Raw genomic sequence first — 15,139 nt, 5'->3', positions numbered from 1 at the left:
GCTATTTTAGAGCAAAGGAGTTCAAAACCCCTGTCTCGATTTTTTTTTTTCTTCTGGCAGGCAATAAATCTAACCTTATCTTACTGGATTTCTACATCCAGCTATTAAGTAACAGTACCACCTTAAACTATACATGTGAATGTCATTCATGATACTTTGTTAAAAAGTTATCTTTATTTCTAGCCCCTGAGCTCCTGGGGCGCGATTTCAATGGAAAGTCCCCCCCGGAGCAGGTGCGCGGGATGCTGGGGGAGACGAGGCCTCCTTAGGGGACAGTGGAGCTGTTCGGAGCCTGAGGTCTGCCGGGCAGGACGCGGGGTGACTCACATCGGAGGCGGTCCGTACACCCACGGCTTGCTAAAAATACCTTCTGCATTCTCCTGGCTAATTTGTTTACATTCCTGTGGTTTGTTCCCGATTAGCTGACTTCAGCTTTCCATGCCATGAAGCCTCCTTAAATTCTGGGGTGAATTTGTGGATCCCTTGGGGAAAGATTCACTTGTGGAACATACCCCAGGGGATGCAGAGATCAAAGGCTTTCAAAGCACTTCAGGAATGCTCTACAGGACTTCGTATGTGCACCACGTTGTGGTATCACGTCATCATGTCATCAGCATTTGCCTAAGTGCTGGTGCCACCGAAGTGAAAAATAATCTTCCTTTTTATATACCAGGATTGATCCTATATGTTCTCTGCTAACGTAGATCAAGAAGCAACAGATATTTAATTTTCATATTTGTCCAGAAAACCTGCTGGGATGGAGCTTCCACAGAGTCTCTGGGCCCTTTCCCTTGACTGTCCTCACAGGGGAAACTTTTTCTTTATCTCAGTCTGAACCTCTCATTTCAGTTTATATCCATGGTCTCTTGTCCCCCCCACCATGCACTGCTGGAGAGGGCCCAGCTTCATCATCTCAGGACAACTCACTTAAGACAGGGTCTGTGCACGTTACGGGCGACAGAAGAGAAGCAGCAGGACACCACCTGAATTGCCTCCTCCAGCTGCACAACGAAGGGTTGGGGTAGATGCTTGCGAAGCAGGAGGAAAAACTAAAGAAAACCAGAAGCCTTAAAGGGAAACTGAGGCAGGTTGTGTAATGCTGCATAGGGCTACAAGAGGGAGCTGTAGAGGTGAAACGGGACGTGGTTAACTCACCATCTCACAAATGATCTGCATGATTGGCTTCCGCATTACAGCAAAAGAGGGGATTATCACCCAAAAAAACAAAGACTATGGTGGGTCAAGGACTGCATGCAACATAAGTGCACAGAGTAGATTTTACAGTGCTTAATCATTTCACTTGCTTTCCTGTTCCAGTCAGACCAGGGCTGTGTTCAGGTTTCCTCACGTTACGTGACGTTTTGGTACAAACCTGGTCAGTACATGAGTGAAAAGTTAGAGATAGTGAGCGGGGTGGAGTGTGCAAAGAAAGGATCACCGAGGAGACATGGGGACTTCTGCAGCATCTGACAGTTCCCTGCTGTTCTGAATGGATTTTCTCTGTCCATTACTGAAAATATCTTTGCATTTTTCTCTTTTTTTTTCTTCCTCATACATCAGTCACCAAATATCCACTTAATGCTTCTGCCTCTCTCTCTTCCACCCTGCTCCCTTCATTCCCTTTCCTTCAGTGCCAATTCAACACTCATTTCCTTAAAGTTTATCAAGCAAATTAATAATCCTTTAATATTAGTTGCTGTTTTTCAGTAGAAAAATCTAGTTTAGCCCCATTTAGGAAGGAATGAGAAGTGGAAGCCCTGGGTTCTCTTGCTCTTCAAGGGTTCTCGGATGGGTCCCTAAACCCCAGAAATGAGTTGGTGGAGACACACAAAGGCTAGGAAGCCTGGCCTCATGCCCATGGTGGGGATCTGACAAGCCTGGAAAGTGCTGACTGTTCCATGCTTCATCAGACTATCAGAGTTTGCAGCAAAATTTCCCCTTTTCACCACCAAATATTACCAGAACATCTGCAGCAAAAGCCCTGTTTTGTTGAACTCACAAACACACTGGGAGAAAACCATCCTTCTCCCCCATCACATACCCAGTTTGCAGATTTTTATTTATTATGCTCTTTATGCCAAAAATTAGGATTTATGCAATGTCTGTTGAAACACCCTGAGTAATTATACACCATGAGAATGCTCTGAGGATTGAAAACATTTCACAAACACTTATTAATATGTTGCCTGTGCAAATAGTTGGATTAAGATAATAAGCAGTGTGTGATGCCTGCTGTTGGGTAATAGTATCACTTCAAAAAGAGAGGCATCGAAGTCATTCCTTGCATTGTCCTGGGCATACCATGATTCATTGCCTCAACTTTCCCTTGTGTTTCTTATAAAAACCAGTAAGCAGCAGTTTTTGCTGGTGTAAAATACAGTGGATCCATACACCAGCAAGAATTAATCACTTATGTAATATAAAGAGCTGGACATATATTTCAGTTGTTGCTTGCCTAGTGGGCAGAATTTTTGCTGATATGATACATCAGTGATGTAAGCAAGTTCAGCTTCTTTGAAGTCAAGGGAACGGATAATGCAGATCTGTATCAGCAGCATTTTCTTTTGATCATTCCTTCATTAGCAAACACTCCTGACTCAGCTTTAGAAACAAGAATTTGTGCTCTAAAGTTGCACAGAACTGGTTTGACCACATAGATCATATCTTTGCAAGGAAAGGATTAGCACTAAAATATACACAAAGATATCATTTTTAAAGTGTTTTAAAATTAATAGCTGCTCAGAATATTAATATTCTATATTATGGTGTATACAGCCCACATCACTCTGCCCTTCGTTGTCTTTATTACCATTGCTATTCACTCCAGAGCAAAGAAAATTGGAGAAAAGAGCAACTCTGTATAGTATTGCTGAATTTTGAAGAGCAAGTTATCTTGCAGTTAAGGGGCTGCATTTTAATGTGACAGCTAGGATCCAGTCTCTATTCTGTCAGGGAGTTCCCAATGATGGATTAACTGAAGTGAGAATCCAGTGCGCTTAGCTGGGATCTTTTTGTAGGGTGACTTTCATGCCCATGTTTTGCAATAACAATTTTGGGGGCAAGGTTGGAGGGAGAGGTCTTTCAGCTAGAGATCCCCCCCTAAAACTGGAATAAAAAGACACTGAAAAAAAATCAAAACTATGTAGTTTTATAGTTATATTTTATAATTTATATAATTTTTTATATCGTGTATATATATATATATATATATTATGTAATATGCAGAGATTATGCTATGTTAACACTAATAATATCCTAGTGGATTTAGACAGCTCTGATCTCATACAGAGTGAAATGCACAAGACACTTATTTAATCAGCTCCTAACTTCAAGCTTCATAATTGAGACAGCTCGATTTGAGACCGTTCAGTGTTAGTTTCACTGTTGAAAGTTTTTGCACCTGATGCTTCTTCTGGCCCAGGTAAGAGCAGATCCAAACTGCATTGACATGATGTCAGCTGAGAAACAAGCCCTGTGTTTCTAAAGATTTATCTAGGCACTGGGAGGAGACACGTTAGCCTGTGTTTCCAGCAAGGAAAACAAATCCTGGGTGTGCTGACATCCTGTGACAGACAGCTCCAAGACTCCCTGTGCAATTATGTTATTTGCAAAGATAAGTCACTGGAAGTGTATTAATTCTTGGTGTGTATTTAATGAAATCAGTGCAGCAAAACCAGGAAATTTAAAGATGAAAGGAACCTGCGTGTCTAAATCTGCTTTTCATACTGTGAACTAACTCAGCCTTAGATAACCGTAAGCAGTAAGAAAAACAATTACAGCAACTAGAGGAGTAATGCATGCAACAAAGTTTGCTTCATAAGTAATTAAAGTCTTTGACACAAAGGGTGTCTCAGTGCCTCCAGGCAAACTAAGAAAGGGTATAAAAACTCCTCCAGTGCAAGGCTTTTTCTTTTAAACTACTTCTCTTGACTTGTTCTCTCCGGTACACTGAGTAAGTCTGATTTGACAACTATATAAAAAAAGCTTGAGTTTAATTTTGTTTTAGATAGAATTTTGTTAAAATTGAGACTAAATCCTGTATAAATATTCTGACTCTCAGAGACATTAGTAAACATCTTTCTACAGACATTTTCTAGAGATGTATTTTAACAGATACTGATGGATAAAGGCTGTAAAAATGAAATCAAGGGTTTTTTCAAGACTCCTTTGGGCTGCTAATTTTTTGTGAAAATGGGGAATCTCAGTCTCTTAGTTCTGAAAAATTCTCAGAAGTGTTCTGAGAATAGATATTAGCATTGCTTTTGCATATGTGGCTTGAATAGAGGATTCAGCTCCTGTTAAGTGTCGGGGGGAATTTCATAGGTAACTATAGAAGTAAATCTCATTGTTATTTCAAGTTCATTTTGTGCAATTGTAGAAACGTAGCATTGCTTTTGTTCGTAACCTGTCCATCCTTAGCTAATTTAGAGTCACAACAAGCAAGCAAGGATCAGATATTATTATTTCAATATAAGTGAAGAAAGTTTAAATTTTTAACTACTATCATATGGTTTTGCAACTGCTTTAATGTGTTTTTGCAGAAGTGAAATCAAGAATTCTTTTCCTCTGCTGAAGCCAAGTTCTAACCTAAGGATATTGAGGGAAAATTTTTGTGTATGTTTTTTTCCCAGAATGATACACCTGAGGACATTTTTACTTTCCTCTGAGCCTGTTTGAGACAGGTAAATAGGTCAAATGGATCCTTGCTCTGCTCATTCCCCTGTGCAGCTGGCACAAGGTGGCATGGAGCTCCTAAAGTCAGAGAAAGTAACTTTTAGGAGATTTTCACTTCATACTCGGCAATTTAGTAGTTCCCTCGTTAGCAAGTGTTGCTGGCTGTACATTGTAGGAGCCTGTGCACCGGTTCTCCACAGAGGAGATCTAATGAGCTCAAAACTATGCCAAGAGTGAGCAAATAGCGTGAGCAGACAGATCTGTGGTCTGATTTTACAGATGAGCTCTAAGTTACCCTCCATCTGCCTTAGAAACTTTTCCTGCCTTTTCTGCTTAATTTTTGTAAGGGGTGCTTTAAAGCCTAGACCCCTCCTCCTCCTTCCAAGAGTTTAAGGAAAAGAATTTTAGTTTATATCAGCCCACAGGATTTACCTGGGAATAAAGTAAGACTTTTTGCTTATTCATCACTATAAAGTATAGTTGATTTACAGTTTTAAAATTAATGCAACACTGTACCATGACGATACTAAGATTTAATCTGAAGAAGGAAATAAACATTATTAAATCTGTGTGTAGCCTGTACTGAAGCTGCAGTTTTCTCATTTGGTTTGAGAACATCATTCATCCGTAAAGCAAAATTAGAGAAAAGGAAAACAGAAGGAATTAGGCAGGATGCTAGATTGACTGAGCTACAGAGAGCTTGAATATTATTCATAAAATGCGTTAGTTAGGGACTCAAGGAAATATATATTCAGCTCTTCTGACACCAGGTTCCCACACAGTCACAAAGAACCATGCCAGATTTTCAAAGTGCTCAGAGTACTTTATATCTATTGAAAAAAATCTGTATTTCTCTCTCTCTCCCTTGCACTCTGCCTGCAAGATGCCGATCTCAGGAGCTACCTTGAGAAGCTGCGTGTGGGAGGAGAAGAGATTCTGCCAGCACATGCTCGAGCTTGTCTTTGTCTCTGGGAAATATTACAGAGGGCTCAGAGGTTTTAGAGCAGATGCTTGTTTTGGAGGGAGCTCACAAGAAAAGAGGGAGCTCTCTGCTCTCAGAGGAAAAGGAGTAAAATGAACAAAAAAGACTTAAAGCAGCTGATTAGGAAACAGAAACAGATTTAAGCCAAGCAAGAGGGAAAGATTTAAGGCTGCTGTCTTTATTCAGATTCTTGTACTGTCTAAAGATCTGTTGGAGCTGAGCTTAGAAACCCTCGTTCCTGGCTCACAGCCTTTTGTTTATTCTGCAGATAAGTTCCAGGCGTTCCTCCACAAGCCAGGCATGGCTTCAGAGCAGCTGGCACCCACCAACCCCTGCGAGGTGACGTGTCCTCAGCCCCTGGCCACCAGCAGCAACGAGCCCTGTGTAGTGGCCTGCCCTGACTCCCGGGTGATCATCTACCCGCCACCCGTCGTGGTCACCTTCCCAGGGCCCATCCTCACCACCTACCCGCAGCAGACCATGGTGGGAGCCTCGGAGCCGCCCGAGGCAGCGCTGGCAGAGCCCCCTGCTACAGCCCCACTGGCCACCGAGGTTGCCGGGCGGCTAGAGTCAGCTGCTGAGAAACTTGCCCCCCAGGTCGTCTCACAACCTGAGCCTCGATATGCCCCAAAATACTCATACACCTACTCTTCCCAATGGACACATCCATGCAACTCATACCGCTCTGGGAAACGATGGACATATTAAGCTTGGGCTCTACATGCACCGTCAATTTAAAGTAGTCAAGGAAGCTCACGTTGCAAACTGAGGGTGGAGCTGAGAGGTAGGAGCCCAAGCAATGGGTGTTGCCAAGCTCTAGCTGAACAGAATGAGATCCAGGAATGCCCAGCACCTCTCACAGGCAGGCTCATGTGTGCATTTTCTCATTTTGCCTTTAACTTAGATTTGTTATCTACTGGCTTTGCAGTTTAGTCATCCGCTTGCATTGCACTTTGTCTTGTTCCAATTACAGTATTGGCTTTGACACTGATTTGGAGATGTGACTTAGGGTGCTAGAAATTGCACACAACTGCAGCAAAGGAGAGTAACATTTTTTATAGACTGCATCACTTTGACCTTGGTGGTTAGTCAGTGCCGCGTTGAGCCCCTGGAAAGATAATCTTTATACTCTGTACAATTTTGTTCCAGAACTGTAGAAAAAACGATCTCATTCCAAATAAATTTTCTGTTCCATAGAACGTCTTTTGGTTTTCTTTATCATGCAATCATTTTCTTTTTTTATGCTTCAGCTAGATTTAAAGTATATTTACCCACAAGTCATAGGTGTTCCATGCTTCTTTACGCCGAAATGTCGGAGGATCTCTGGAATACTCTTCTACACAATCATATGAACTCACTCATTTTCAAAGTCCTGTTAGATGTGTGCTGAACACACCACTCAGGAGCAACCTACGTCCCAGGCAGTAACCTTTGTAACTGCGGTGCCTGCAGCAGCTCAGAAAGAGCTCCAGCCCAAATTTGCCATCTCCATCTCTGGATAGAGTGTCCTCCCAGGGCTTTGCCCCAAAGCAAGACACGTGCAACTGCTGGGCTGCAGGGAGCAGAAGATCTGAGGGAGACACTGCTTGGTGCAAGGTCCCTTGTGCAGATGAGTAGGGATGAAGCTGTGCTAGGCTCCTTCAGCCATTAGTGGGGGCATAAAAGAAACATCACATGGAGTCCTGCTGTAACTTTTCCTTCATCATTTCCTTACTGGGCTTAGTACAACCAAATTCATTTCCTCTATATTTTCTTCCTTTAGAAGTAAAAACTTCTATTCTTTTTCAAAAGTATAAATGGGGAAGGTGTCCTTCCAGGAAATATTCCACTTGCTTAAATTTAATTCCAACATGGAGCAACAAAAAATACACTGATGTCTTTCTTTTGAAAGCTGTTTCTTGCAATGAAGGTAACAGTTGGGTAGCAACTTTTTCACAGTGCATTTCAGAAGTATTTTCTATGCGACATTCAGAACTCCCAGAAAGCTTTTTAGAAAACCCACATGCCATATGACATTTAACACCACTGCTTAGTCATAGACATACGTCACCATAGTGAAGAGTAAGAAGACCAAACTCAGTAAAAAAAAAAGTTGTTCATGCAATGAAGATTCTTTAATGTGGATGGAAAATGGCATAAAAACTGACAAGAGGAAATGAAACAATGCAGAGAAAATGAACTAGAAGCCTGAAAATTACCAGACTTGTGACACATCCCAATGCACTATTTCACCCCAAACATTCCCCCTTTGTTACTGCAGGAGCATTAGAGCAGCACAGAGCAGAGGAAAGTCATCCAAGCATGAGCACAGCTTTGCTATACCACAAAGAGAAGATTTCAGAGTTAAACAGAAACAACAGATATTCCTGAGAGTCCAGAATCACAGAACGTCCCAAAGATATAATACTAAGCAAGTAACACTCAGCAGCTGAAGATCTGCAAACTTATTCTATGATAACAAGCGAAAATCAGTATTCTAAAAGAGATGCTTTATCACAGCATAAAAAGAAGATGAGATTATTCTCCAGAATTCTTTATACACCTCGGGAACATTCAACTTTCCTCTAGTACCTGGCACTTAGCAGGGCCCGCAGTTGCCGTTGAGGTAGCGGTGCCCAAGGCCCCAGCCCCCGTACCCGCAGCTCCCAAAGGCCCCAGAGCCACCAAGGCCCCCCAGACCCCAATAACGCCCAAACCCTCCAAGGCCCCGAAAGCCTCTAGAGCCCCCAAGGCCTCCATAGCCCCCGAGGCCTCCGTAGCCCCCGAGGCCTCCGTAGCCTCCAAAGGTGCCGCCGAAGCCCCCTCCAACGCCGGGGGCTCCCGCCGAGCCGACGACGCTGTGCTGCGGGAAGGAGCTGAGGATGGGCCCGGGCAAGGTGAGCACCGACGCCGGGGGCTGGATCAGCACGGTGGAGTCGGGGCACTGCCGCACGCAGGGCTCGTTGCAGGCGTCGGCCAGCGGGGCCGGGGCGGCCACCCCGCAGGGAGAGGCGCACACGGCGGAGCAGGACATCCTGGGGCTCGGCGGGGCCGGCTGCGGGACGAGACGGAGCCCCAGCTCAGCGCGGCACCGCGGCGCCGGGGCCTGGCGCCGCTCGCGCACCCTGCCCGAGGGCAGCGCGAGAGGCTCCGGCGCGTCCCGCAGCCCCGAGCGCCCACCGCCGGCGGCTCCACCGACGGGCCGCACACGCTGCCTCCGAGCCCGCGGGCCCCAGCAGCCCTCCCGCCGGCAGCTCTCGGGCGGCAGCGCCGCGGCCGCAGCGGCACCGGCACGCGGAGCGGCGGTGCAGCGCCCAGCCGGGAGCGCAGCGGAGGAGGCAGCGCGGAGGAAGGGGAGAGGCAGCGGCGGTCGGACTTACCGCGTGGAGGAAGGAGCTCGAGTGGCGGCGGCGGGGTAGAGGGCTGCGGAGCCCTGAGCGCTTTTATACGAGTCGCGGGGCCGCGGCAGCGACCGCAGGTGCCGCCGAAGCGGGCGGTGGCGGAAGCCCCGATTGCTGCGCCCGTCAAGCCGGCACGCGCCACCCCTCCGCCAACGATGCGGGGCGGTCCTGCCCCACGGCGCTGGGACCCGCCGCGCAGCCAGGGCTGGGGAGCGAGGAGCCGCGGGAGAGCAAAGCCCCGGCACAGCGCGACGCGGAGGGCGACACCCCGTCGGGCCATAGCCGACGGCGGCAGCACACCCCCGCCTGCTCCTAATCCCTCTCTTTGAACATGGAAACGAGGATCGAGCGTCGTGCAGGCGCGCTCGTAAACGCCGCCTACACGCGCCGCACGCGTGTGATCAGCCCCGTTTTATGGGCTGGTAAGCGGGGCAGCCGGGAGGTCGGCGGAAACGGGGACGCAGTCGCGGACTGCTGGGGGCCCTCAAGCGCCTGCCACCGCCCCGCGCCAGGCAGCAGTGGGGCACGCGGGGCTGGAGCACGCCGGCGCTGCCGGGGCTGCTCGGCTCCCTGCCTGGCCCCAGCGCCGTGGGGCAGGACCGCCCCGCATCGTTGGCGGAGGGGTGGCGCGTGCCGGCTTGACGGGCGCAGCAATCGGGGCTTCCGCCACCGCCCGCTTCGGCGGCACCTGCGGTCGCTGCCGCGGCCCCGCGACTCGTATAAAAGCGCTCAGGGCTCCGCAGCCCTCTACCCCGCCGCCGCCACTCGAGCTCCTTCCTCCACGCGGTAAGTCCGACCGCCGCTGCCTCTCCCCTTCCTCCGCGCTGCCTCCTCCGCTGCGCTCCCGGCTGGGCGCTGCACCGCCGCTCCGCGTGCCGGTGCCGCTGCGGCCGCGGCGCTGCCGCCCGAGAGCTGCCGGCGGGAGGGCTGCTGGGGCCCGCGGGCTCGGAGGCAGCGTGTGCGGCCCGTCGGTGGAGCCGCCGGCGGTGGGCGCTCGGGGCTGCGGGACGCGCCGGAGCCTCTCGCGCTGCCCTCGGGCAGGGTGCGCGAGCGGCGCCAGGCCCCGGCGCCGCGGTGCCGCGCTGAGCTGGGGCTCCGTCTCGTCCCGCAGCCGGCCCCGCCGAGCCCCAGGATGTCCTGCTCCGCCGTGTGCGCCTCTCCCTGCGGGGTGGCCGCCCCGGCCCCGCTGGCCGACGCCTGCAACGAGCCCTGCGTGCGGCAGTGCCCCGACTCCACCGTGCTGATCCAGCCCCCGGCATCGGTGCTCACCTTGCCCGGGCCCATCCTCAGCTCCTTCCCGCAGCACAGCGTCGTCGGCTCGGCGGGAGCCCCCGGCGTTGGAGGGGGCTTCGGCGGCACCTTTGGAGGCTACGGAGGCCTCGGGGGCTACGGAGGCCTCGGGGGCTATGGAGGCCTTGGGGGCTCTAGAGGCTTTCGGGGCCTTGGAGGGTTTGGGCGTTATTGGGGTCTGGGGGGCCTTGGTGGCTCTGGGGCCTTTGGGAGCTGCGGGTACGGGGGCTGGGGCCTTGGGCACCGCTACCTCAACGGCAACTGCGGGCCCTGCTGAGCCCCACTCTCGGCACGACTCTCCGGCACGCCCGGCTCCGGAAGGCCACCGGCACCTCTCGAGCCCCGGCGCTCGGCACGGCCTCCCTGCCGCCGGGCAGCGCGGCCGAGCGCCGGGCGCCTCCTCCTGCGGCGCGGCCGGTGCTCGCTCGCGCTCTGCAGCCCTGCTCGGACACGGTGGCCTTGCCGTGGCCGGGCGCCCGCTCTTCCCCACGCGTCTCCTGCCTTGGGAGCAGCAATAAAAGCTCTGTTGCATCGCAGCGTTGGCCTCTGGTGGTTCTTCCTCCTTGCCCCTTCGCCGCCTGCCCCCAGCCCCAGCCCTGACTGCTTTGGGCTCCGCCAGCTCCCGCAGCGTCACGCTTGGGGCGCGGGGGCACTTTGGCGGGTGCCTCCTAACTACTGCCCGCCCTGCGGCTGGGCCGTGCAGAGCACATGGCGGGAGCTGCCCCCCGTCACCCAGCCGCACTGGAGTCCCGCTTTGCGCACGCCCAAGGGCCGTGGACATCGTGCAGAAGGTCTCGTAGATGCCGTGGCCAGGCAGCGCGGGTGTTTGCTCCTGCCCTTCACGGGCTGTTACAGAGCCACCGTCAGGGGAAAGGGGAAAGGGGCAAAGAGGTAAAGCCTCGTTGCCCGCTCGGGCTGCAGCCGAGCGCTGGCCACCCGGCTCTGCCTGCAAGGGTGGTGGAGGCTTGCAGAAGAGGTGGCAGGGACAGATCGCCGTCTTCCCAGAGCCCCTTCTGGTGGTGGGAGGTGGGGTTTGAGGTCTCCTGGTTCCTCCCAAGGACCCTGGAAAGTGCAGAGGCATGCCGGCTCCTGCGAGGGCGACAGCTCTGAGCGGGAGGTTGCTGTGAAGGTCCGCAGAGGGCCCGTCCTTCCTCGGCGACCTTAGAGTCGTGCAGTGCCGGTCGCGCGTGGCGCCTTGCGCAGAGACAGTGTGCAGCAGGGCCAGAGTGCAAGGGGCAGGGCAGCACGCTGGTCCCTGCTGGGCAGTTTCCGAGAAATGTTTCACGCCCAGTTGTGAAGACGGAGAGTGGGCAAAAAAGGAGCCAGAGAGCAAGGGCAGGCGCGGCTCCGTCCCCGCTGCGCACAGCCTGCAGGATCCTGCGCCCGAGCTTCAGTTCTCCTGTAGCCTTTTCCCCTTTGGCATGTTCCCTTTCCAGGCGTCCTGTGCCAGCAGAGCCGTGCCCCCAGGGCTGGCGTTGGGTGACACAGGGGAAACGCAGGGAAGAGCTTCTGCTGGAGCAGCAGGGACCGTCGGGACCAAGGGAGAGCCGGGATCAGCAGAAAGGGGACGACGAGAGAATGTGAAGGGGCTTGAGGAAAGGTTGTGGGGATGTGGTGGTGGTGGTGTGACATCCAGTACTCTCCGGAGCCACGTCCTCATCCGAGGTTGTGCCCGGGGCCGTGGGCCTGGGGGTGGCTCTGTTTGGGTGCGCCAGCCCCGTGGCCGTGGGGTGGATGCGGCCCATGGGAAGCAGCGGGAAAGGGCTGCAAGTGCCCTGCGGTGCCCAACACGTCGTCTTGGGCTTGGTGTGGGGGAGCGCAAGCTGGGAAGGAAAGGGGGAGAGCAAAGAGTGCACAGGCGCTGCAAGAAGAGCCACACGCGTGCTGTGCTGTGGGCGACGGTCCCGTGGAGGGATGTGCTGCAGAGGGGGCAGGCGGGGGGCGCGAGGCAGCTCCCGCAGGCCCCCGCAATGAGGCGTCGCTGTGGGAGCTGGGCGTCAGCGGCCAAAGGAGGCCCTGGCCTGGCTGGGGCAGGGCCTGGGGCCAGGATGGGAACAGGGAAGAAGCTGCAGAGGCCAACACTGCGATGCAAGACAGCTTTTATTGGCGCTCCCGAGGGAGGCGGCACACGGGGAAGAGCAGGGTCCCGGCCACGGCGAGGCCGCAGTCTCCGTGCAGAGGTGCCGAGTGCGAGCAAGCACCGGCCGCGCCGCAGGAGGAGGCAGCGGCGCTCGGCTGCGGCGTCGCGGGGCGTCGCGGCGGGGAGCGAAGCTCAAGGGGGGCAGGAGGAGAGCCCCGGCGGGCTCTGCGCAGGCTCGAGGCGGCCCGGCACGGTCCTGAGCGGAGCGTTGCAGGAAGGGAGCCCGTGCCGGGTGCCAGGGCTTGAGAGGTGCCGGTGGTCTTCCGGAGCCGTGCGTGCCGGAGAGTCGTGCCGAGAGTGGGGCTCAGCAGGGCCCGCAGTTGCCGTCGAGGTAGCGGTGCCCAAGGCCCCAGCCCCCGTACCCGCAGCTCCCAAAGGCCCCAGAGCCACCAAGGCCCCCCAGACCCCAATAACGCCCAAACCCTCCAAGGCCCCGAAAGCCTCCATAGCCCCCAAGGCCTCCATAGCCCCCGAGGCCTCCGTAGCCCCCGAGGCCTCCGTAGCCTCCAAAGGTGCCGCCGAAGCCCCCTCCAACGCCGGGGGCTCCCGCCGAGCCGACGATGCTGTGCTGCGGGAAGGAGCTGAGGATGGGCCCGGGCAAGGTGAGCACCGACGCCGGGGGCTGGATCAGCACGGTGGAGTCGGGGCACTGCCGCACGCAGGGCTCGTTGCAGGCGTCGGCCAGCGGGGCCGGGGCGGCCACCCCGCAGGGAGAGGCGCACACGGCGGAGCAGGACATCCTGGGGCTCGGCGGGGCCGGCTGCGGGACGAGACGGAGCCCCAGCTCAGCGCGGCACCGCGGCGCCGGGGCCTGGCGCCGCTCGCGCACCCTGCCCGAGGGCAGCGCGAGAGGCTCCGGCGCGTCCCGCAGCCCCGAGCGCCCACCGCCGGCGGCTCCACCGACGGGCCGCACACGCTGCCTCCGAGCCCGCGGGCCCCAGCAGCCCTCCCGCCGGCAGCTCTCGGGCGGCAGCGCCGCGGCCGCAGCGGCACCGGCACGCGGAGCGGCGGTGCAGCGCCCAGCCGGGAGCGCAGCGGAGGAGGCAGCGCGGAGGAAGGGGAGAGGCAGCGGCGGTCGGACTTACCGCGTGGAGGAAGGAGCTCGAGTGGCGGCGGCGGGGTAGAGGGCTGCGGAGCCCTGAGCGCTTTTATACGAGTCGCGGGGCCGCGGCAGCGACCGCAGGTGCCGCCGAAGCGGGCGGTGGCGGAAGCCCCAATTGCTGCGCCCGTCAAGCCGGCACGCGCCACCCCTCCGCCAACGATGCGGGGCGGTCCTGCCCCACGGCGCTGGGGCCAGGCAGGGAGCCGAGCAGCCCCGGCAGCGCCGGCGTGCTCCAGCCCCGCGTGCCCCACTGCTGCCTGGCGCGGGGCGGTGGCAGGCGCTTGAGGGCCCCCAGCAGTCCGCGACTGCGTCCCCGTTTCCGCCGACCTCCCGGCTGCCCCGCTTACCAGCCCATAAAACGGGGCTGATCACACGCGTGCGGCGCGTGTAGGCGGCGTTTACGAGCGCGCCTGCACGACGCTCGATCCTCGTTTCCATGTTCAAAGAGAGGGATTAGGAGCAGGCGGGGGTGTGCTGCCGCCGTCGGCTATGGCCCGACGGGGTGTCGCCCTCCGCGTCGCGCTGTGCCGGGGCTTTGCTCTCCCGCGGCTCCTCGCTCCCCAGCCCTGGCTGCGCGGCGGGTCCCAGCGCCGTGGGGCAGGACCGCCCCGCATCGTTGGCGGAGGGGTGGCGCGTGCCGGCTTGACGGGCGCAGCAATCGGGGCTTCCGCCACCGCCCGCTTCGGCGGCACCTGCGGTCGCTGCCGCGGCCCCGCGACTCGTATAAAAGCGCTCAGGGCTCCGCAGCCCTCTACCCCGCCGCCGCCACTCGAGCTCCTTCCTCCACGCGGTAAGTCCGACCGCCGCTGCCTCTCCCCTTCCTCCGCGCTGCCTCCTCCGCTGCGCTCCCGGCTGGGCGCTGCACCGCCGCTCCGCGTGCCGGTGCCGCTGCGGCCGCGGCGCTGCCGCCCGAGAGCTGCCGGCGGGAGGGCTGCTGGGGCCCGCGGGCTCGGAGGCAGCGTGTGCGGCCCGTCGGTGGAGCCGCCGGCGGTGGGCGCTCGGGGCTGCGGGACGCGCCGGAGCCTCTCGCGCTGCCCTCGGGCAGGGTGCGCGAGCGGCGCCAGGCCCCAGCGCCGCGGTGCCGCGCTGAGCTGGGGCTCCGTCTCGTCCCGCAGCCGGCCCCGCCGAGCCCCAGGATGTCCTGCTCCGCCGTGTGCGCCTCTCCCTGCGGGGTGGCCGCCCCGGCCCCGCTGGCCGACGCCTGCAACGAGCCCTGCGTGCGGCAGTGCCCCGACTCCACCGTGCTGATCCAGCCCCCGGCGTCGGTGCTCACCTTGCCCGGGCCCATCCTCAGCTCCTTCCCGCAGCACAGCGTCGTCGGCTCGGCGGGAGCCCCCGGCGTTGGAGGGGGCTTCGGCGGCACCTTTGGAGGCTACGGAGGCCTCGGGGGCTACGGAGGCCTCGGGGGCTATGGAGGCCTTGGGGGCTCTAGAGGCTTTCGGGGCCTTGGAGGGTTTGGGCGTTATTGGGGTCTGGGGGGCCTTGGTGGCTCTGGGGCCTTTGGGAGCTGCGGGTACGGGGGCTGGGGCCTTGGGCACCGCTACCTCAACGGCAACTGCGGGCCCTGCTGA

The 15,139-nt window shown here is 56.2% G+C and overlaps 4 protein-coding genes across 4 annotated transcripts; 2 read left to right on the top strand and 2 right to left on the bottom strand.

Annotated features, from left to right (window-relative positions):
- Window positions 1-8,234: 8,234 nt before the first annotated feature.
- Window positions 8,235-8,669, bottom strand: LOC134152493 (claw keratin-like). Its single transcript, XM_062597918.1, has one exon. The coding sequence runs from the start codon at window positions 8,667-8,669 to the stop codon at window positions 8,235-8,237; it is 435 nt and encodes a 144-aa protein (XP_062453902.1).
- A 1,499-nt stretch (window positions 8,670-10,168) lies between these two features.
- Window positions 10,169-10,603, top strand: LOC134152492 (claw keratin-like). The gene has a single exon (XM_062597916.1). The coding sequence runs from the start codon at window positions 10,169-10,171 to the stop codon at window positions 10,601-10,603; it is 435 nt and encodes a 144-aa protein (XP_062453900.1).
- Window positions 10,604-12,770: 2,167 nt separating this feature from the next.
- Window positions 12,771-13,205, bottom strand: LOC134152487 (claw keratin-like). Its single transcript, XM_062597911.1, has one exon. The coding sequence runs from the start codon at window positions 13,203-13,205 to the stop codon at window positions 12,771-12,773; it is 435 nt and encodes a 144-aa protein (XP_062453895.1).
- Window positions 13,206-14,704: 1,499 nt separating this feature from the next.
- Window positions 14,705-15,139, top strand: LOC134152416 (claw keratin-like). Its single transcript, XM_062597756.1, has one exon. It carries the CDS (start codon window positions 14,705-14,707, stop codon window positions 15,137-15,139), a length of 435 nt encoding a protein of 144 aa, XP_062453740.1.

This window comes from Rhea pennata, chromosome 31, assembly GCF_028389875.1.
Source record: "Rhea pennata isolate bPtePen1 chromosome 31, bPtePen1.pri, whole genome shotgun sequence".
Classification (NCBI taxonomy): domain Eukaryota; kingdom Metazoa; phylum Chordata; class Aves; order Rheiformes; family Rheidae; genus Rhea; species Rhea pennata.
The sequence above is the reverse complement of the archived record's forward strand: the minus strand, read 5'-3'. Positions and strand labels throughout refer to the sequence as shown.